The following is a 22073-nucleotide window of genomic DNA, read 5'->3' as shown; positions in this document are numbered from 1 at the left end:
TTCTATCTGCTGAGTAGCTTTTTTATCTACTGAGTAATTCTTTGACCAAACAAATTCTATTTTCTGAGCAATTCTTTGACTGAGTTGATTTTATCTGTTGAGCAGCTCTTTTATTTGCTAAGCAGTTCTTTGACCAAGTAGATCCTATCTACTAATTAACTCTTTTATTTGATAAGCAGTTCTTTGACTGAGCAGATAAAATGTGGCTCAATCCAAGCCGTTTTGTTGTTATAATGGCTAATCCGAGCCACCAAGTTGGGTTTTAAAGCAGATCCTTTTAATATATATATATATATATATATATATATGTATATTATATATATTTAAAATAAAGTAAAGAGACCATGTTTGCTGATTGGTTCTTGGTTAAGCAATCTTGCCCTTTCTTCATCCGAGCAAACCTTTTGGCCTAATTAATGATTTTTTTTGCTTAGCAGTTCTTTATTTGTTGAGCGATTCTCTGTTGAACAACTCTTTTATCTACAAAGCAATTCTTTGATCAAACAAATTCTATTTGCTGAGCAGTTTTTTTGGTCGAACAGATTCTATTTGCTGATCATCTCTTTTACTTGCTAAGCAATTCTTTGACCAAACAGATTCTATCTGCTGAGCAGTTCTTTTATTTGCTAAGCAATTCTTTAACCAAGCAGATTTTATTTACTGAGCAGTTCTTTGACAGAGTAGATTATATTTGCTGAGCAGTTCTTTGATTAAGTACACTCTATCTGCTAAGCAATTTTTTTATCTGCTGAGCAATTCTTTAGTCGAGCAATTCTATCCACCGAGAAGCACTTTTATCTACTGATCAGTTCTTTGACTAAACAGATTCTATTTGCTGAGAAGTTCTTTGGCTGAGTAGATTATATTTGCTGAGTAGCTTTTTTATCTACTAAGTAATTCTTTGACCGAGCAAATTCTATTTGCTGAGCAATTCTTGGACTGAGCAGATTTTATCTGCTGAGCAGCTATTTTATCTACTAAGCAGTTCTTTGGCCAAGTAGATCCTATCTACTGAGTAACTCTTTTATTTGATGAGCAGTTCTTTGACCAAGCAGATTATATCTGCTAAGCAATTCTTTTATTTGCTTAGCAGTTCTTTGGCTGAGCAAATTCTATTGCTAAGTAATTCTATTTGCTGAGCGGTTTTTTGACTGATCAAATTCTATTTGCTACGCAGTTCTTTGGCCGAGTAGAATTTATCTGCCGAACAACTCTTTTATCTGTTGGATAGTTCTTTGATCGAGCAGATTCTATCTACTAAGTAGTTCTTTGGCTGATCAGATACTATCTGCTAAGCAGTTTTTTAACAAAAGAAAATTCTATCTACTATGCAATTCTTTTATTTGCTGAGCAATTCTTTAGCTGAGCAAATTCTATCTGCTGAGCAGTTCTTTTATCTACTGAGCAGCTCTTTTATTTGCTGAGCAATTTTTTGACCAAGTAGATTCCATATGCTGAGTAGTTATTTTATCAACTAGACATTTTTTAGCCTTATGAGTAGCGTTTATCAGATACATAATATTTTGGTGAGCTTGTACTCGTTTCTTGTTGCCTCACGAGCTATGCTTATTAAGTGGGTTGTATTTTGGTGAGCAGTGCTTACCTTGGTTGCCTCATGAGTTATGCTTATTAGATAGACATTTTTGGGCCTTGTGATATGTACTCATCAGATGGATCATATTTTGGTGAGTAGTGCTCGCCTTTTGTTGCATCACATCTTATGATCATAAGGTGGGTTATATTTTGGCGAACAATGCTCACCTCTGGCTGCCTTATGAGCTTTAAGATTGTTGGAAAATATAATAGAAGGAAAAATATTTAGTAATAGAAATACAAATGCTTATCCGAAGCTAAGGTGTGGAAGGACCACTGTCTTTAAAACCGATTTCGCACCTACAGAGAACATTTCTCGGTGCATATAGTCACTGCACGCACAACCTCCAGGATTACTCAACTGGCTTGGTTTTGTGTGCACTCACAAACACCAGAGCTTTAGGAGATGTAATGTCATTTAATTACCCAATAAAATATAAATCTCAAAAGAGAGTAGAATATAGAGTTGTTTTGAAGAAAAAAAACGTATCTTGAAATGAAGCTGGAACACAGTCTATATAGGGTAAAATTAAGTGTAACTTCCAGCATCATAAATACGAAACCATTAAAGTAGTAGTTAATATTTTAAAACATTAAAACTAATTAATATATTAAAATTTAACGTATATTTAATTAAAATAAAACGAACGATTGTCATATAATATTCATTAAATAGATAGTTTTTTTTTTTTAATTTGAAACATCCTAAATAAATATCAACATCCCATATCCAACTTTGTTTGCTATGCCTTCTTGTCACCCTCGTATTATTATTTTGTTACCACTCCATCCTCTATTGCCCATCCTATATCTATTTTCAAAGCCTTAGCTGACTCTGGGCAGAGGAATGCAATGGTTGAAGAAATGAGAGCATTACAGGACAATGATACTTTAGAATTGGTATCTCTTCCTTCTAACAAATTTGTGGTTGGTTGTCGCTGGATATATACCATGAAAATCAATTCCTATGATTCTATGGCTTGTCAAAAGGCACATTTTATTGCTGAGGAATATACTTAGGTGTATGGTTTGGATTATGCAGACACTTTTTCCCTGGCTGCCAAACCTACCTCAATACATTTGTTCATTTCCTTAGCCATCACCTGTCACTGGCCTCTACATCAGTTAGATGTGAAGAATGTTTTCTTGCATGGATCGTTAGGAGGAGGTCTATATGGAGCAACCACTTGGGTTGTTGCTTAGGAGGAATCAGGCTTAGTGTGTCAGCTCAAGACGATATTATATGGTTTAAAACAGTCTCCTAGAGCATGGTTTGGTTTGGTGGTAAGGTTTAGGATTTGGTTTGATGGTGGTAATAGGATTTAGGCTGGATCTTGCTCTGATATGTCATACCGTGATAAAATTTGGGGTGGAAAGGAAGACATAACACAACAATAGTTCTCTCCTTCTATTTATAATATAAATCAAGTACATTCTAATGACCATAATACCGTCACTAACACTCCTATTAACATAACACTAACACACTAATAATGCTAAATGACTCAAATAACCATTAATAGTAAGTAAACAACAATCATGAATCTTAAAGTTGGTATTTTTCAGCCAAACTTATCATGTACAAATTAGGATGTGGTTTGACCACTGTTAGGAAACCACTTTACCTAAAAGCTTAAGCTGTTAAGTTGTGGGCCAGCAATGTATATCAAGCTTTAACACTCCCTTGCACGTGCAGCCCAACAGCATATGGAGAGATTATTATAGGGATTTTAATAATTTTTCAAACACCACACAATAAACATGGGCAACAAAACTAGAAGTCTAGAACCCAGGACCTCCTCGTAACCAACTCTAGAACCATGTTAGAATACAACTTTAACTAAAAGCTTAAGTTGTTAGATTGTGGGCCAACAACATATATCAAGCTTTAACAACCTTCAAAATCAACTTCCTCACAGCTTCAGATTTTTATGTTTTTGTATTTTTGTGGCATTTGGTAGGAAAGGAATGCACACATTTTCAATGGATGCTCTTGACTTTTATCATTTCTTGGGATAGAATTGGGTTTATGGCATTGCTTTGGGCTTTATCCTCTAGGAGTTTCAAGAGGATTTATTTTCAAGACTTCCTGAGGGATTGGATGGCATTGCTGACTTCATGTTTTTCACTCCTTTTCTTATTCGTTATTTTTTTTTATAAAAAATAAAAATAAAAATAAAAACAGATTCCTCAAACAATACATTCATACAATTACAAAGATCAATATCATAGTACAAAGCTAATAAAAAGTAATTATCTAAGTCTAAAAAAATCGGGTTCTCCTTCGATCATCATCTCCTTCAACCTTTGTTAAAAGAGAGTACAAGTTGATGTACTAGATAATCTTTATCTCCCACATTGCCATTTTTTCTCAGCTTCAATTACTTGATGTTCACCATCACTCCTTTGTCTGCAATTGCAATGACTTGATTAGGACAATGTGGATGACTTGATTAGGACACTATGGAGTTCAATGCCCAAAATCTTGGCCCAAAACACTTAAATTGCAGTCAACCTTAGAATTCACCCATAATGGTTTTGATTCATCCATGAAGTAGTTACTTGAATACCCTTACACAACTGAGCTCTAAGAGAATTATGATGCACATCCTCCTCTAAGTGGCAACCTGAACTGCATCTCCAATTATAATACAAAACACACAACAACTTGGGAAGCAAGCAAACATGACATCCTCTTTCCATTCCATATCTAACAAGCGGACAAATGAATGAATCTACTAATGTAAGTGGCTACAGCCATGTTGTATTGCTCCAAATGGAGGAGCTCTGGATAGGAATACCCATAGTAGTTACAGCTTGCAAACTAGATAGCCAAAGAGTGGGAAGAAGATAGAGAAAGGAGAGAGAGAACCTGGAGGAGAGAGGAAGATTTGAAGAAAAAAACAGATTTATTCCATTAACTCAAAAAAACCAACCTAATTAACAGCATTTCAATGTACAAATATTATTGAAAACCAAAATTAAAGAAATTACATCCAAAATCCTAAAACAGACCTATTTAAATTAAAAACCACTAATACAATTCTAAATAATTAAACATCGATGGTCTTAAGGCCCAACAAAACTTTGACCCTATTCTTTAGCTTCTCAAATAGAATCAAATCGATCCATACAATGGCCAGCTTCGCATCCTACACAACAACCCCATGAATATAGCAGTGCACAAGCAATCCTTAAAGCAATGGTAACTCATTGCCTCCTAGCATAATTTTACAAGATATTTGAAACATGATTAGAATAGTGGAGTTACAGATCTAAATGTTAGGAATATTAACTTTACAAAACCATTCTTCTACCATTCTTTAGAAGGATACAAATTACTTCTACCTACCCATGTAAATTTCCCATGCGAGCCCAAGCAAGGAAAGCAGGTCCACCAAAGAAATCATTCAACTCTTCGATACTAATATTGAAGCCCTGTCACCAAGAACAATTTGAAAGACAAACTGAAACCATGTAAGCACAGTACGCTGTCAAAGCTGCAACTCATAACTGAATAAAGGTGGATCTGTATAACTTATTTAGACCAGATAAAATTATTGCTTGGATCACGAAGATGTTCTTATCTTAAAAAACTCATGCAAGCAAAATAGCATAGCTAAAACACGTTTGAATAAAGATCATGGACTATTTAACAAGCTTAAATTATATCAGAACATGATAATATAACAATCAATCATATGCCACACTCCATTATCTATTTCATTCACACCCTAAAAAAGAACCAGGTCATAAAGCATCTGCTCAATCACACATCCATGGACAAACCAGTACCGATTTCATGCAAACCCCAACCTCTAAAAGAGCAATGCTGTAATAACATGTGACAATGTTAGAGAGGGGGCCTCCTTTTCACGGTGTGGAACAATTTTTTTGCTTATTTGGAGAAAGTTGGGCATATCTGGAGAGGATTTTTTGGCTATATCATTTTCATGTTTGGGGACGGGTAAAGATGGTTTGGCATTGTGGAGGTGTACAATTTTTTCAGTTTCTTTGGGAGGGACAGAATGCTCGTATTATGGGCAAGTGGATGCCTTTGATTATTCTTTAGGATAGGATTCAGTATCTGGCCTGCCTGTGGGCTTTTGCAGCAGGATGTTCCACAGGGGTTTCTTTTTCTGATTTATAGCGTGATTGGATGGCAGTGCTATTTTGATTTCTTTAGATTTTCTAGTTTTTTGTTCTTTTATATTTTAAGGAGGATTCTTATGCTTGTTGTACTTCTTGTTCTCCTTAGTAAAATTTCTTCTTTTTCGATCAAAAAAGTGTTAGAGAGGCATGGCAGGGGGGTGGGGGCAACAATGTATATCAATCTCTGAAACACTTCACTTGTCAGTGTAAACTATCACAAACTTAAAAGTAATTTTATACTGCCTTTTAAATGAAAAGTTTACAAACTTAGACTGTCACTGGAGCAATGCTAGCATCATAAGATATAGTGGGTTGCTAAACCCAAGTTTGTTTAAAATGTATCATGCATGCGTGCACGGGGGTGGAGGAGGATTGAAGAACAAGCAAATTTGGGTAAGGGAATCTATTAGGAGCAATTTGGCGGACCTTGGATCAATGGAATGGTTGCTCCTTTGTGACCGATTGGTCATGGGTTCATGTCCAAGGGAACAGCTTCTTTGCATAAAACAGGGATAAGGCTGCATACACTATGACGCCCTCCCCTTAGCCTCACAAAGTGAGTAGCCTTGTGGCTCAGGGACACCTTTTTTTATTTTTTAGTATGTTAGGATTTTGATGGATCAAGTGTCTTGTCTTCCTTGCTGATGGTGGATTCTTGCAGACAGAATATTTTAGCACTTCTTGAAAGTATTAGAGACAACAAAGAAAATTTTACTTCTAAACTAGTAAAAGTGATTCTCCAAACATAATCAACTAGATTAAAAGCAGAACCCCCAAGGAGGCGGTGCTGTGATAAGTTGATAACCATACCCTTTAAGCATGTGTCATGGACTTACAATTCTTGTAACTGTGACACATGGTTTAATCTTGTTGTTCTACCTTGGAAGGAACTTTTGGTGACATGGATTTGACTATGGAGATGTCCTAGGGATGGATAACTGTCATTATGATGTATGGTCGATCCAAACAATCTTTATATTGGTCTTCTCGAGTTAAGATGTATGATCATTAAATCACTAGTTAAATACATGTATGTGAATGGAGAATGCTTTCGATAAATTCTTGAGGAACACAAGGTGAGTGGCCTTCCTCCCCCAATATCCTATTGCCTACTAAGTAAGCACCCTAAGCAAAGCTTAGATGTGGGCTCTCGACATCCATGAGGGGTATCCTGGGCTTCAGTGTGGGATTGGGAGCCCTATGGAAGATCCATTTGAGAATGAGGTCACAAAGTACTCTCAGGCCGTAGGTTATGATGTTCACCCCTATTGCCCATCGGCATACTGTTCGACGGTGTCATCTCAAACCCAATTGGACTATTGGGTGGCAAGTGATAGGTACTCTGACAAAAGGATTGTACTCTAGGGATGAGAGTTACCCTCAATGCTAGTGGAATGTTAGTTCAACTCCCTTACCGTTCGAATCATGGTTCCTTTATGATGATCTTAGTTGCAACAAGAGCTTTCAAGCCAGGAGACTTAACCACTAGGTTGACATTAGAGTGTTTTCGTGGATGAGGATGAGTACGACTAGAGGACTTGATGGAGTCTTGCCGCCCCACGGGCATGACTCCATCACACTTTAGGTAGATCAAGGAAAGGGTGATTCCTTGTGGCCTTGGAGATTTGTAGTCCCATGAGTAGTGGTATCAGAGTGGGTCTCTGATTTGAGAACAAAAATAAGATTAATACTTGGACATCAACTCAATTGGGGAATTTGGTTTGTGACATTAAGTTTGGGGGGGTCAAGTTACCTTTGGGTAGGTGTTGGTCTCTCTCATCCCTCTTGACATGTGACTCGGTGCGATTGGTGAGGCAGGAGTTGGCCTTCAATTGACTATCTTGTTAAAATCAAGATGCTTGATTGTGCCTTGTACCCTAGACAAGGGATGAGGGTTAATTTGTCGAAACTAATATGAGAATACCTCATGCCCTAAAGGTCAATATTGAGGTCACACTGTGGGAGCTCTTGGAATTAGAGCTCAGATGTCTATACCTTGAGACTTTGTGGTGTCCTCGTTCCATAAGCCAAGATGATATTCTTGGATCTTATGGAAGAGAACAATTATAGGAGGTTGGCCCAGGGTGTCTTTCATCGAACTTGTGAAGTTCAAACCTATAGAGAGAGGTTACATTCTTGGATCTATGAAAAAGAATGAATTGTGAAAATTGTGGATAGAGAGTCCTCGAGGCGCACAAGTCCGGGTCTGTGTTGGTCACAATAGTAACAAATACCCAATGAGGCATGGACTCAAAGGGAATCATGAATCTTGCTCAAAGGACTTCGTTGCAATCCTAAGATGTTCTTATAATTTGAGTTATGATGAAAAGGCAATGAGATCGCATTTGCGGGATTGATGAAGGAGCACTTTTGCGTCATTGGCCTTTCAACTCTATCGTTACCCATGCCAACAGGCATTGGGACGTGACTTGCCAGAGGGCATTTGAGCCATGTTACCAATGGCCACATGAGACGTTGTGGCTAAAGGGACTTTCTTTTTGTTGTGGTTGTGTAGGTCTGTCCTACACAATTAAGCCAAAGGGCAAGCCATTAAAATGAAAACTTAAGTTTGAGCATGAGAAAACCAGAGGGCAACGATATCATAAAGTTAACCACAACGGACCACGGTTAAGACTAGCTCATCAAAGGACAAGGTAATATGGTTATTGATCATCTATTTGGAATGAGATTTGGATGTCAGAGGCACAGAAGATTGGTAACAATATTGAGCATTGTCAGTTGAAGTGTGACCCGAGTTATCAAGTTTGGAGGACTTGAGGAAGCTCTAGTTTTATCTTATGGTTAAAATTAAGGCTAGATGACCAACTTTGGAAATCATGGGATTCACAAAGAAATCAGGTATGCTTTGTGAACTTTGGGTAACTTGAGACATGAACCCTTGATTTTGAGATCGGTCGGATTTTGTGAGATTCCAAGGTGGGTACTCACTTTCAAAACTGAATGTCATAAATGAGCTTGGTTGTCTTGCTGGACATGGTAACCCCTGGTTGTGAGATCAATCATTTTTGAAGAGACTCTAGGATAGGGACTCATTCTTGGAGTTTAGTCTTGTGAGACTCCAGCGTGGGTACTCATCTTTGGAACGGCATGTTGGTATTTAGTTTTGATGTTTGCCAGGTTGGATACCCACGAATATGGGGTACTATCAAACTTAGAGAGCCTTGGGATGTGAATTCTCCTTGAAGTGCAAGGTTGGAATTGAGCCTTGGTGATGTATTTGGATGTCAAAACCTCCTCTACTGGCAGTGAGAAGGTAGTGAGGACGACAGAGAAGTCATCAGTATGATATGTGGATAGATAAGGGTTTTAGGATGGGACTCTTTGCCGCTGAAAGGAAGTTGGCATCAACCTCCAAAAGATTGGTATTAGATTAGAGTGTCAAAATTGGGTTATAAGGGAATCATGACTGGAATAGGATTTTGTGTAGGATGTTCCTTGAGCTCATTGAGATGAGTCTCAACTGGTTTCAGAGTGAATTTGGCTCTAGGAAGTATTTTGCATATGTGAATCGATTGACAAATCTTCTTCACTCTGGTGAGAGTCTAAGTTTTGAGAAACAAGGATGAAATCCGTATCAAGGACTAATGAGTTAGATTTTTCGAAAGTGTGGTTGCTATCTTTGGGACTGGTCGGAATTGGTGGTTTGTTGTTTGTCAAACATCTTATGGTTGAGCTATGGTCTTGGATGTGTGAAGTCATGGGAGGAATCTAATATCAGAATATGGTTATTAAATGAAGCTGAATATTGGTTTTGATCTTAATTCTGATGAGGACTTTGTGCTCACAGATGTGTTTCATGAGCATCTTTGGATCAAATTGGGTTTAGGACTATTGTGGAATCAGGAATGAGTTCAAGTGTTTCAACTAGTTGGATCTTTTAGAGTTGGGTAGCTCTAAAGCCTCTTATTAAGTTTATGGGAATGTTACTGGAAGTTAGATTTGGATGTTAATCAAAGAGGATTTTGATAAGATGTATTGGGGGAAAAAGTCATGGTCTTATAATTCTTGTAACTGTGGCACATAGTTTTGGCTAGTTGTTTTGCCATGGAGGGAGCTTTTTTAACATTGATTTGACGATGGAGATGTCATGGGGATGAATTCAGCTTGTCACTATGACATTGAGGTGGATCCCGACAATCTTTATGGTGGAGTTCTCGTACTAAGATGTAGGATCGTTAGATCCTTGATTGGTTACTTGTATATAAACGAGAATGCTTTCGAGACATTACTCTTGGGGGACCACCAGGTGAGCAGCCTACCTCCCCTGGTATCCTATTGCATACTAAGTGAGCACCCTGAAGAGCTCAGGAGCGGGCTCTTGGCATCCTCAAGGGGTCTCCTAGGCTTCAGTGTGGGATTGGGAGCCCCATGGATGATCCATTTGAGAATAAGGTCGTGCAATACTCTAAACTCGGAGGTTGTGATGTTCACCCCTATTGGCCATCGGTTATACTATTGGGCGGTGTCATCTCAAACCTGATTGGACTATCGAGAGATGATAGTACTTCATATGCCTTAATAGAGTGGTGTATAGTGTCAATTCCCTTAGCTCCAGCTAGTGGGAAGGCATACTCTAACAAGAGGATTGTACTGTGGGGGTGAGAGTTACCCTCAATGTTGGTGGAATGCAAGTTCAACTCCCTTACCATTTGAATCATGGTTCCTCTATACAATCCTAGTTGGGACAAGGGCTTTCAAGCCATAAGACTTGACCACTAGGTTCGACATTAAACTGTTATGGCTGGGCAGGACTTGGTGTAGTCTTGTCCGCGGGCGTGACCCTATCACACTTTAGACAGATCAAGACAAGGATGATTCCTTTTGGCCTTGGATATCTGTAGCCCTACAACATCATGGTAAATTTAAATTACTTTCATATATTTGCATGGTTGTTGCTTTGATTTTCTATTGAATAAGTTGATATTAATCATGTTGTGCATTAATTAAGTAAAGTTAATTGATATTGGAAATTTCATTCAATTCATTAGTGGTAGAATGGGCTTAGATGAAAGGAAATAAAAAAAGCCTGTGTCAAAACATAATAATATAGGAGTTGGGGCAAAAATTGAAAATAAAAAGAAAGAGGAGCATGATAAAACCAAGAGGAGCACTTAGTAAACAGGTGGCAGCACTGCAGGCTGTTGTTCCAGATGCTGCTGCCCTGCCATGTTTCCAACCTAGAAGGGGATTCTGGGCAGACAGCTGGCGGCAAGTAGCTGCTGTCTTGATCCATTTCTAGTCATGCATAGCAGCAATAACACAAGGTACAATAAATTTTTTTTGTAAACCATATTTCTAGAGAAAGAAATAAACCTCTGCAGAAAATAATGGAAATTCAGGGAAAATATGGAGAAAATTAAAAAAAGATATTCAGAGGAACCTTAAAACAAATTGGAGAAGCTGATAATCAATGTAGGTTTTCTTAGTTTTCATTTATTCATCTAATAATTTTGGGTATTCACAGGAAAAGTGGTAGAAACTTGCATGCAATTGAATCCTAATATGTTATCCGGGTTTTCCCAGCTGCATATTTTTGTTTTAGTTGGGAAATTTACATGTGATGGAAATTGACGTTGTAAGGAAGACAGTTTGTCTGTACGTGCATCTCTCAAATTTTTATTATGTGAAATACCTAGTGCACTATTTGTGGCTTTGATATTGTGCAATTTGAGCAAGTAGTGATTGTGTCTTCCTTGGGGTGAAAGGCCCTAAACCTCCAGAGAGTATTTCTGCATTAAGAAGTGGTAAGCCAAGTTGGAAATTGGAACTTCTTTGAGATGAAATTGGCATTTGTTTGAGATAGCACTATCATATTGAAATGATGTTGACATGTGTGCTACTTGAATGTCTTGTGAGGGTAACTCTAGATAAAGGGATTGCTTAAATTAAGGAGTGATATCTTGTGGTTGCTCACCCTATTTTTATAACAATTTCATGTTCAGACTGAGCGAAAGCCCCACTCATTAATTTTTCTGAGAGACTGTGGCTTTTTTGACAAGTACAACAGATTGGCAAGAAGATACTGAGCATGTGTTTCGCTGGCGAAGATGTATTTAGTCTAGGAAGTGTGAAAATGTTGTATATAAAGTACAACTACAACCCAAATGATGATTTTACACAAGTTCTTCCCTAGGTCGGGTGCCTATCAGATTTTGAATGGAGTCATGGTGGATCATGTGCCAAAACTAGGGGCAAGACAGGTGCTCCTTTCGAAGGTTATCCCACCCACTCAAAGAGGCTCTAGACCTCATTCAGCACGTAAGCCCTGGAGTTCTAGATTGGCAAACTTAGAGGTAGACCTTCCAGAGAGGGAAGCCTTTTGGTGGAGCATAGTCATATTGGAATACCTTACCTTCATAATCACAGTAATATCAGACTTCGCCTTCTTAAGTGTTGATTTTACTATTTATTGTTATTTCATTGGGTTTTCTTTGGCATTGCTTTACTTCAACACTATCTCTTATATTTCTTTTTCTTCCTATTGGTAGAAAATCTCCTATGCAAACAATTTATGAAATGGTCCTTCCAATTCTTATGCATACAAAGAATTGGCCACTACATTTTTACAAATTGGTGAGGCATTAATAAGGCAGACCACATATTTTTGAATGTATCATTACAATAATTATGATGTTCTTTGTTCACCATGAAAACTTTTTGCCAAATTGCTTCCTGCCCTGTAAATGCCAAAGGAAGGTTAATTCCCTGAAGAGCCATCCAGTCTATCTCCTTTTCCCATCTACCCCAATCCCACCAAACATAAGAATCTGCAAAGAAGAATGTGTAACTATGTTAATTCATTAACAAATAGCAACACCTCAACATTGACCAGCATCATGTAAAATTAAGAAAGCTACATCTGACATTCAAAATTTTTCTAAAGCTATGATTCTGCCTTGTTAAAGTATTAATCTATTATCCGATTTAAAATTGTTCTCCTCAATAAGCTATGCAGCAAGTAATAATTTGAAAAAATAGAAAAGGAAAACAAGCATTAGCATTATAACATAAGTTATGTAATTATTCGAAATGCCTTCAAGCCTCATGATTTAATTGAGGCTAAGAGTTTTGACAAGCTAAAAAAACAGAAATATGACAGTCAATGTGAAGTAAACTGGAGAAGACTTCGAGAAAAATAGACACAAAGCAAAGCTACTCAGAGTAAAGGTAGAAAGATAGAAATATAAGCATGTGAGGATTTTAATCATTTTTATATTTCACATCTCATATTCTGCTAATACGCTAGGAATTTTTGGATGTTGAATTTCTCAATTCTAGCCCGTGTACGGCATTGGTACCTTAACTCTGACATTTCGCCAAGACACCATGACCTACTTACCAGTTACCACTTAGTATGGCACAAAATTTGAGCTGGAAGATTTGCCATTGGCCATTTGGTATGACCATAAAAAAAAAAAAAAAAATCTGAAAACAGGAATAAACATAAAATCAAAAACTGTAAACTAGAAGCTAAGGGACTGTTTGGTTAAGTTCTTGGATTCATATTCAAAATGCATTTCATTAATCATTTTCGTGAAACTATTTTTAGGATCATATCTTGAAAACATGCATATTTTAAGGATTTTCAATAAAATAATTTTTTATTGCAAAAGATATTAAGAAAGAGTATAGAGAAAATTACAATCTAGGAGAGGACAAGAGCTCCTCGTGGTAAGGAAAACAAAAAATAAAAACAGAAAAAGAAAACCACAAAGAAAATAGAAATTCAGCAAATAGAACTAACGAACCGTACTGAAGAAAATCCCTCGTTAAACCCCTCCCTAGTGAAGCCCTGCTTATTCCCGCTGACCTTTATTCACTTCATTTAGCTCTATCTAAATGAACTTCGTTTCCTGTGGGATCAGCCAACCACAATCACATTCTACCCAAAAGATTATGGCAACAACTACCCGCCCACTAATCTTCTCCACACGGGAAGGAAGAATCCCATTCTTACACTTATAACTCACAGCCAAAACTCTCACCCAACAACCCCCCCCCCCCCCCAAAAAAAAAAATAAATAAATACATTATCTATACCTTCAGAAAAAGAAGGGGGCAAATAAGAAATAACCCACAGTACATCATAGAAATTGGAAGCATAATCCAAATTTTTGTCTCTCATCCAACAATAAACCACTATCACAAGAAAGTCACTATCAAATTCACTATCCCTTTTCCAAGTCCCTCTGTTAAAATCTCAATCCCAAGTATCTTTGTAAATAATATACAAATTAGGGAAGTGGGTAATTATGGGGGATTTGATATTATTCAGTAGGAAATTGTTTCCTTGTTTAGAATAGGTAATCGTAGCATATATTGGATTGTACATATGAACAAAATAATGAAGAAAATATTTTCAATCGTTTCTTCTTTCATGGTATCAGAGCTAGGTTTTCTTAAACCTAGCTAAACGATGGCTAATAGCAGAGGCTCTACCTCCTCTGCAAACATCACCGGTGACTCAGAGGCTACATCCGGTGGGGGTTCGAATGCGCTGGATAACACAGTCTTTCCACTCTCATTGGAAAAACTAAACGGAAAAAATTTCTGTGAATGGGCTCAGTCCATGAAATTGGTGATTGAGGGAAAAGGGAATCTTGGTTATCTTACCGGTGAGCGGAGGAAACCAAACCCTTCCGATGTTGTAGCCTTGCAAAGATGGAGGTCCGAGAACTCCATGGTCATAGCTTGGCTCGTCAACTCGATGCAACCATCAATCGGAAAAATCTATTTGTTCTTGCCAACAGCGAACGAAGTTTGGGAAGCCATACGTGAGACATACTCCGATGTCGAAAGCTACTCGCAAATCTTCGACATCAAGACCCGATTGTGGCAAATGAGACAAGGTGAGAGAGGGTTTACCGAGTATTTCATGGAGATGACTCATCTCTGGTTAGAGCTCGATCTGAGCATCGACAAGGAGTAGGAGTGCTCCAGCGACAGCACGTGATACCGAAGGAGGCTTGAAAACGAGAGGGTCTTCGAGTTTTTTGCCGGCTTGAATCGAGAGCTCAACGACGTGAGGGGATGGATCCTTGGCCGGCGACCTCTCCCTTCAACCCGAGAAGTCTTCGCAGAGGTCAGGAGGGAAGAGAACAGGAGGCGTGTGATGCTGCGGCCTCAAAATGAACCCGCTGGGCTGGACCTCCCCGTACCTGTATCCGCCCAAAAATTAGATGGGCACACTAGGCCGGATGTCTCGGCCCTTGTCAAAAGGCCCACGGTGACCTAGTCAACGACCGCAAAAAGGTAAATTATGGTGCGAACATTGCCGAAAAACAGGACATTCAAAAAATACCTGCTGGAAGATTCATGGAAAACCGGCAGATTGGAAATCGAGACAATACCAAAAAAATCGTGGGTACCAGGCCAGCACTGACGGATCAACTGAAAGATCACAAGGAGAGAACAACAATACCCCGTCCAGCAGTGCATTCAGTCCTGAACAGTTGGATCAGCTATATAAGATGATTTCATCAATGCAAACATCTTGTCAGTCTTCCTCCGGTTCCCTGGCTCACCAAGGTAATTATCTGTCAGCTTTAAATACCACATCTTGTTACAAATCTCCATGGATAATTGATTCAGGTGCATCCGATCATATGACTGTCTTATCAATATTTTTCATCCTACTCACCATATGTCGGGAATTTGAGGGTAAAAATTGCAGATGGCTCTCTCTCACCAGTTGCTAGAAAAGGAAGTATTCGCATATCTGATTCCTTAACCTTACAATTGGTCTTACATGTCCCCAAGTTATCTTACAATCTGTTATCTATCAATCAATTAACAAAAGACTCGAATTGTTCTGCTAAATTTGTTTCCTCTCATTGTGTTTTTCAGGACCTATCATCAGGAAAGACAATTGGCACTGCTAAAGCGCATGAGGGACTCTACTACTTTGAGGAGGCAAGTTTGAGTGTGAACTATGTAATACTGCAATTTGTGATTCTGCATCAACTTCTAGAAATAGTGAACTTTTGTTATGGCATTCATGGATGGGTCATCCCAATTTTCAATATTTAAAACGTTTGTTTCCTTCTCTTTGTTCAAATAAAATGACTTCTGAGTTTCAATGTGAAGTATGTGAGCTTGCTAAACATCGTCGTACTTCTTTTCCATCGTCCATATATAAACCATCTCGCCCATTTTCTGTGTTTCACAGTGATGTATGGGGTCCCTCACGTTCCCTAAATCACACCAATACAAAATGGTTTGTGACCTTTATCGATGACCATACTCGTCTTTGTTGGGTCTACTTACTGAAAGACAAATCTGAAGTCCGCTCCATTTTCATTAATTTTCATACCATGATTCATACACAGTTCCAGACTCATATTCAGATTCTACGTACTGATAATGGTACAGAATATTTTAATACCATCCTGGGAACTTAACTTCAAGATAATGGGATTGTTCATCAAAGTTCTTGTGTGGATACCCCTCAACAAAATGGGGTTGTTGAACGAAAAAATAGACATATACTTGAAGTAGCCCGGGCGTTAATGTTTACTACCCACATGGAACATTATTTTTGGGGCGATGCCATCTTAACAGCTACACATCTCATTAATCGAATGCCAAGTCGAGCACTTTCTTTTGTCACCCCTCTTCAGAAATTTCAGGAGCACTTTCCTACCTCTCGACTCCCTTCCAGCCTCCCACTGAAAATTTTTGGTTGTACTGCTTTTGTTCATGTCCATGCACACCATCGCGATAAATTGGATCCTCATGCCATTAAATGCATCTTCCTTGGTTATTCACCTACCCAGAAAGGCTACAAATGCTACGATCCGGTCTCAAAACGACTGTTCGTTAGTCTTGATGTCACTTTCTTTGAAACCACTCCTTATTTCCCAAAACCCTCTCTTCAGGGGGAGAAATGGAGTAAAGATTGGTTCTTTGATCTCTTTACTACTGAATCTGCGTTATTCTCCCCGGTTACTCCAGTTACTCCATTCCCTGACCCATCTATCGAGCCTCCCATTGCATTACTTTTCGACTTGCCAAACACAACTGAACACTTACCCTCAAGGGGGGATGCAGGAGAGCAAAACAACGCAGACATACTGGTTTACTTAAGAAAGCCGAAAACAAAGGAGTGGGAGAATCTCATACCTGAGGCACCAAGAGTGTTGGAACTGGTGATGGCTCCGAATAACCATGAGCCCTTGCCTTATCCTGATCTGGTAATTGAGTCTTCCTCTGATAATCCTGTACCTGATGATATCAATTTACCTATTGCAATCAGAAAACAAACTAGGTCATGTACTCAATACCCTTGGTCGAAATACACGTCTTATAAAAGTTTGTCTACAGGATATCGTGTGTTTGTCTCTAACCTTGACAGGATGAAAATGCCAAAAAACATTCAGGAAGCTCTAGAAATACCAGAATGGAGAGAGGCAGTCATGGAAGAAATGCGAGCCCTAGAAAAAAATGGAACTTAGAAGTTGACAGATCTACCGAAAAGAAAGAAGTTAGTGGGTTGTAAATGGGTCTTCACAGTAAAATATAAATCTGATGGAACAGTTGAAAGATATAAAGCTAGACTTGTTGCAAAAGGCTTTACACAGACTTACGACATTGACTATACTGAGACATTTGCACTAGTGGCAAATTTAAATACAGTTCGGGTTCTCTTGTCCCTGGCAGCCAATTTAGATTGGCCACTACAACAACTTGATATTAAATAAATGGAGAATTAGAAGAGGAAGTTTACATGACTATACCACCAGGATTTAGTAGAACAGGTGAAGAAAATAGAGTGTGTAAACTAAAGAAATAACAATCTCCTAGAGCGTGGTTTGACAGATTTGCAAAGGTACTAAAGAATCAAAGGTATCGACAAGGGCAATCAGACCATACACTATTCTTCCAACAATCTGAAGGAGGTAAGAGAACAATTCTAATAGTGTATGTTGATGATATAATCTTTACTGGCGATGATACTATAGAAATTGAGAGATTGAAGAAGGTTCTGGCTACTAAATTTGAAGTTAAGGACTTAGGACAGATGCGGTATTTTTTGGGCATGGAAGTGGCAAGAACGAAAAAGGGAATTAGTGTCTCTCAGCGAAAATATGTTACCGACCTCCTAGTTGAAACTAGCATGCTAGGATGCAAACCCAACGAAACCCCGATAGAAACAATAAAGAGACTTGAAGATTGTGGAAAACCAGTAGAAATGAGAGGTATCAGAGATTAGTTGGCAAGCTGATCTACCTATCACATACTAGACCAGATATTGCATTTGCAGTTAGTGTAGTAAGTCAACACATGCATTCACCAAAAGAAGTTCACTTAGATGCTGTATACAAGATTCTTAGATATCTCAAGGGATCCCCGGGAAGAGGACTCTTCTTTAAGAAATGTGAAAGCAAGGAAGTAGAGGTCTTTACAGATGCAGATTGGGCAGGATTAGTGGAAGATAGAAGGTCCACCACAGGATATTGTACATTTGTCTGGGGAAACCTCGTAACTTGGAGAAGCAAAAAACAGAATGTGGTGGCTCGTAGTAGTGCTGAAGCTGAATTCAGGGCAATCGCTCAAGGGATATGTAAAGGATTGTGGTTACGAAAACTATTGGAGGAATTACGGGTCCCGGTGAACTTTCCTATCAAACTCTACAGTGACAATAAGGCAACTATCAGCATCTCTCTTAATCCAGTTCAACATGACAGGACTAAACATGTGGAGGTAGACATGCACTTTATCAAAGAAAAAATTGAAGGAATTATATGTATGACTTATGTACCAACCAAGGAACAAACTGCAGATATTCTCAATAAAGGGTTGGGACGCCAGAGCTTTGATAATCTTATTTGCAAGTTGGAGATGATTAATATTTATGATCCAACTTGAGGGGGAGTGTTAAAATCTCAATCCCGAGTATCTTTGTAAATAATATACAAATTAGGGAAGTGGGTAATTATGGGGGATTTGATATTATTCAGTAGGAAATTGTTTCCTTGTTTAGAATAGGTAATCGTAGTATATATTGGATTGTACATATGAACAAAATAATGAAGAAAATATTTTCAATCGTTTCTTCTTTCACCCTCCAATTTTTCTCCTTCTGATTACCTCCTTGGTTTGTGTCAAACTGAGCAATTTTCGGACTCCTCAACATAAAATTCGCAGCATCATCTACTTCTAAAATTTGCCACCTAGCATGTTTGCACTCATGCAAGTATTTCCAAGCATATTTTTCTGACCTTTCCCCTTCTTTGCTGATTGACGCTGGCAAACCTTCATAACCATTGCCATCTTACATTTATTTCCATTTTGTAAATTCCAAGAAATACTTTCCTCTTGGCACAAACGATCATTGAAACTCTCAGCATTCTCTCCTCCATGTGATTGAATTTTCTGCTCCACTTGAGAGATTCCATCATCCCTGCCCCTCCACAAGATCCATGGGCTACCCAGTGAAATTATTCAGTGGTCTTTGGGCCTGATTTCTAACGGCAAATATTCATGATCACCATCTGCCATGGAGAAGGATGAGTAGTAATATTGGGTGTGTAGGTTGCATTGTAGTTTAACACCATGATTTTTCCTTGTGGACTTTGAGAAGCTGTTCCTGTTTCTATGATAGAACTAAATGAAATCAAGAGGATGGGTTGCAGGCAGATACAGAGAATTTTGGGCAAGGAATGAGAAATGAAGAAGTTTCATTGCAAGGCTGCATGGATGATCAACATCACAGTCTATTTAAAGTTATTTCAAGGATAGTTGCAGGCTAAAGGGATCCCAGGGTGGTTGTGTTGGCTGACTGCTGATGGATGGGGATATAATGTGGTGGCATAGGGGCGAGGGGCCTGCAGTGGTGGACAGCAATGGCTAGTGGTCATCAATGATGCACACGTAGAGCAGCAAACAGGTGTTCATCTTGCGGTACCATACTCTGGAAACTTTTGAAAACCACTTTTCAGGTTTTCATAGTAGCTGCCACAATTTTTTTTGCCAGCATGCAGTGGTAATAAACAGATTGTGCTCTCCAATTTCACCACCATTTGGCAACAAAACCAGGACACCAACAACAACAATAATACCAAAGGGCACCTAAATTCAGCCCTAGCCTGGAGAGACAAGGAGCATTCCGGTAGATAGATGGCCAATTAAAACATAAAATGATGCATTATCAACCCAATGGAAGCATACCATCCAGAAAATTAGAACTCTCTCTTTTAAAACTAATGATGGGTTTGGTTTCTATTTACACTCGATAGATACCAAATCGGACAATACCATTCAATAATGCTAAACCTTCATCCTAGGAAAGCCAACCTTGTTTACCATATTAGAAGGGGGGAATGATTTTTTCTTGTTTTATTTGAAGTTGGTGTTAGTACCTAATGGGAGCCCTGTGATAGTTCTTCTTTTTACTGTCATGAAATATCGTCAAAAGGACATAAACCAAATTGAGTAGTTTCCAGTCTATTTTTCCATTCTATTTATGACAAAACTGATTCATTTTGCAAGTTCATTATTATGGGTAGTTTCTATAAAGGATTGGACTAATGATGTATGCATACTTGAATTCTCAATGCAGATGCTAAATGGCTGGTACTCATCCTTCAAAGAACACAAGTGTAATAGCTAATGGGAGCATCCATTGACAAAAAGATCACCCAAAGATGATAATCGCATGGCCATTGAGAATGACTATTCCTTGATTCCATTCTCCATCCATATGCAACAGAATATCTATGTTGTACCACCAAGCAGAATATCACTAACAGGGAGCACATTATATTCACATTGGAATCAAAAATTAAATGAAGGTCTTATTTTAACATTTCCTTGAAGCAAGGGGAAGCCCATGATGATTCCATTTTTATAATAAGCCAAGACAACGAAGGAATCAAGAAGTGAAAACAAATACAAATTCAATACTTACAACTGGAAGTGACAACGTTTTGATAATAACTCCACGGTACAGGTCGTTGAATCATCAAACCCTCATCTTTTACAACAGGTAGTGATCCTGGCTTAGGGACGGAGGCTACCTGAATGCCACCCGCCTTGTCCCATGAAACATGGGCACCACACCAATATTTTAAATACCAGTGCAAGCCGGACGTGACTTCAACCGCTGTAGTGCCTTTAATCCTGAAATAAATGTAACATCCAACAATCAAAAAACAACTTTTATTCTTCTTTGTAAACACAAAGACAATAGAAAATCCAATACCTAGATTCCTCCCTCAGAATATGAAACAGACAAGTCATTCTAAGTTGTCCATTATCTGTCATTACGATCTCAACTAATTATTCTGCTTATGATGTTACACCCCCACAAAAGCAATTATATTGCATCATGTTCAAGAACAAAAATTTAGGACTGAGCTGCAACCAATGCCATTAAATTGCTACAACTTATGTGGAAGAAAATTTAGGAAAGCAAAAGGCAAACGCTCACAACTTTATTCTCCAAGATGTATTCATTTTATTTTTATTTTTTTGTTGTAATTATTCATTCTCCTTTTTCTAATAATAAAATAACTTGTTTGGTTAACTCAGATGATCTGATAACTATATTAAAAAATCTGATTGGGCCCATTTTTTGTGCATCTGAGTATAGAAACCTGTCATCATGAGGGGGTTGTTACTAAAAATGGCACCACCTCCAATGAATAATATTGAAAATACCAAGAAATATTAAAATTGATCCCATGCTTTCAGTTATTATCATGAATCCATTTTTATAAAAACTTCATGCGGGAGGGAAGAGGTACTAAGAGAGAATTACATAAATTCAAAGAATGCAAGAAAACATGACGTTAGAGATGGATCAAGATCAACTTTCTGATTCATACACAATAAAAGACAATTCACTCAAAATAAAATATAAAACTCCCTTTTGTTGACCTAGATAACTCAGTACTTATTCTAGGCACTCATTTCCCAGCACCCAACATTAATAATGAAATAAATGCATTTTACTCTTTTCTAGGAAAGATGAACTCCTTCCAAGATGATGCACATACTGTTTCAATACCAAAAAAAAAAAAAAAGGTCCTCAGTAGCCAACACAATGACAAGTCAGAAAAAAAAAAAAACTTTCTGGAAAGACACTACCAGATAACTTTAGGAGACATCTCAAATAAGTTATGAGTTTTAGACTTCAAGCTTTGATTTAGCCCCCTTGTACACAACACCATCTCCCCAGAAAAGAAGGAACTTGCCCTTGAGTTCAAAGCATTCTTGCCTTGATCTCATAATTGTCATCCTTTCCTGCCTTGGCACTTAAAGCAAAGACCAATACTAGTCAGCAACCATAGTTTAGTTATGATAAA

At 38.1% G+C, this 22073-nt stretch overlaps 1 protein-coding gene across 4 annotated transcripts in view; it reads right to left on the bottom strand.

Moving 5' to 3' along the window:
* The window catches only part of LOC131165002 (alpha-N-acetylglucosaminidase), a 104387-nt gene that overhangs the window by 71339 nt on the left and 10975 nt on the right, over positions 1–22073 (bottom strand). For all 4 annotated transcript variants that reach the window (XM_058122600.1, XM_058122601.1, XM_058122602.1 and 1 more), the window contains exons 3-5: positions 20675–20886; positions 12412–12533; positions 4946–5031 (exon numbers count right to left, since the gene is read on the bottom strand). In XM_058122600.1, coding sequence (XP_057978583.1) covers positions 4946–5031; positions 12412–12533; positions 20675–20886 — 420 coding nt within the window. The remainder of the gene's footprint in view (positions 1–4945; positions 5032–12411; positions 12534–20674; positions 20887–22073) is intronic.

The sequence above is a fragment of the Malania oleifera genome, chromosome 9, assembly GCF_029873635.1.
Source record: "Malania oleifera isolate guangnan ecotype guangnan chromosome 9, ASM2987363v1, whole genome shotgun sequence".
Lineage (NCBI taxonomy): Eukaryota > Viridiplantae > Streptophyta > Magnoliopsida > Santalales > Ximeniaceae > Malania > Malania oleifera.
The sequence above is the reverse complement of the archived record's forward strand: the minus strand, read 5'-3'. Positions and strand labels throughout refer to the sequence as shown.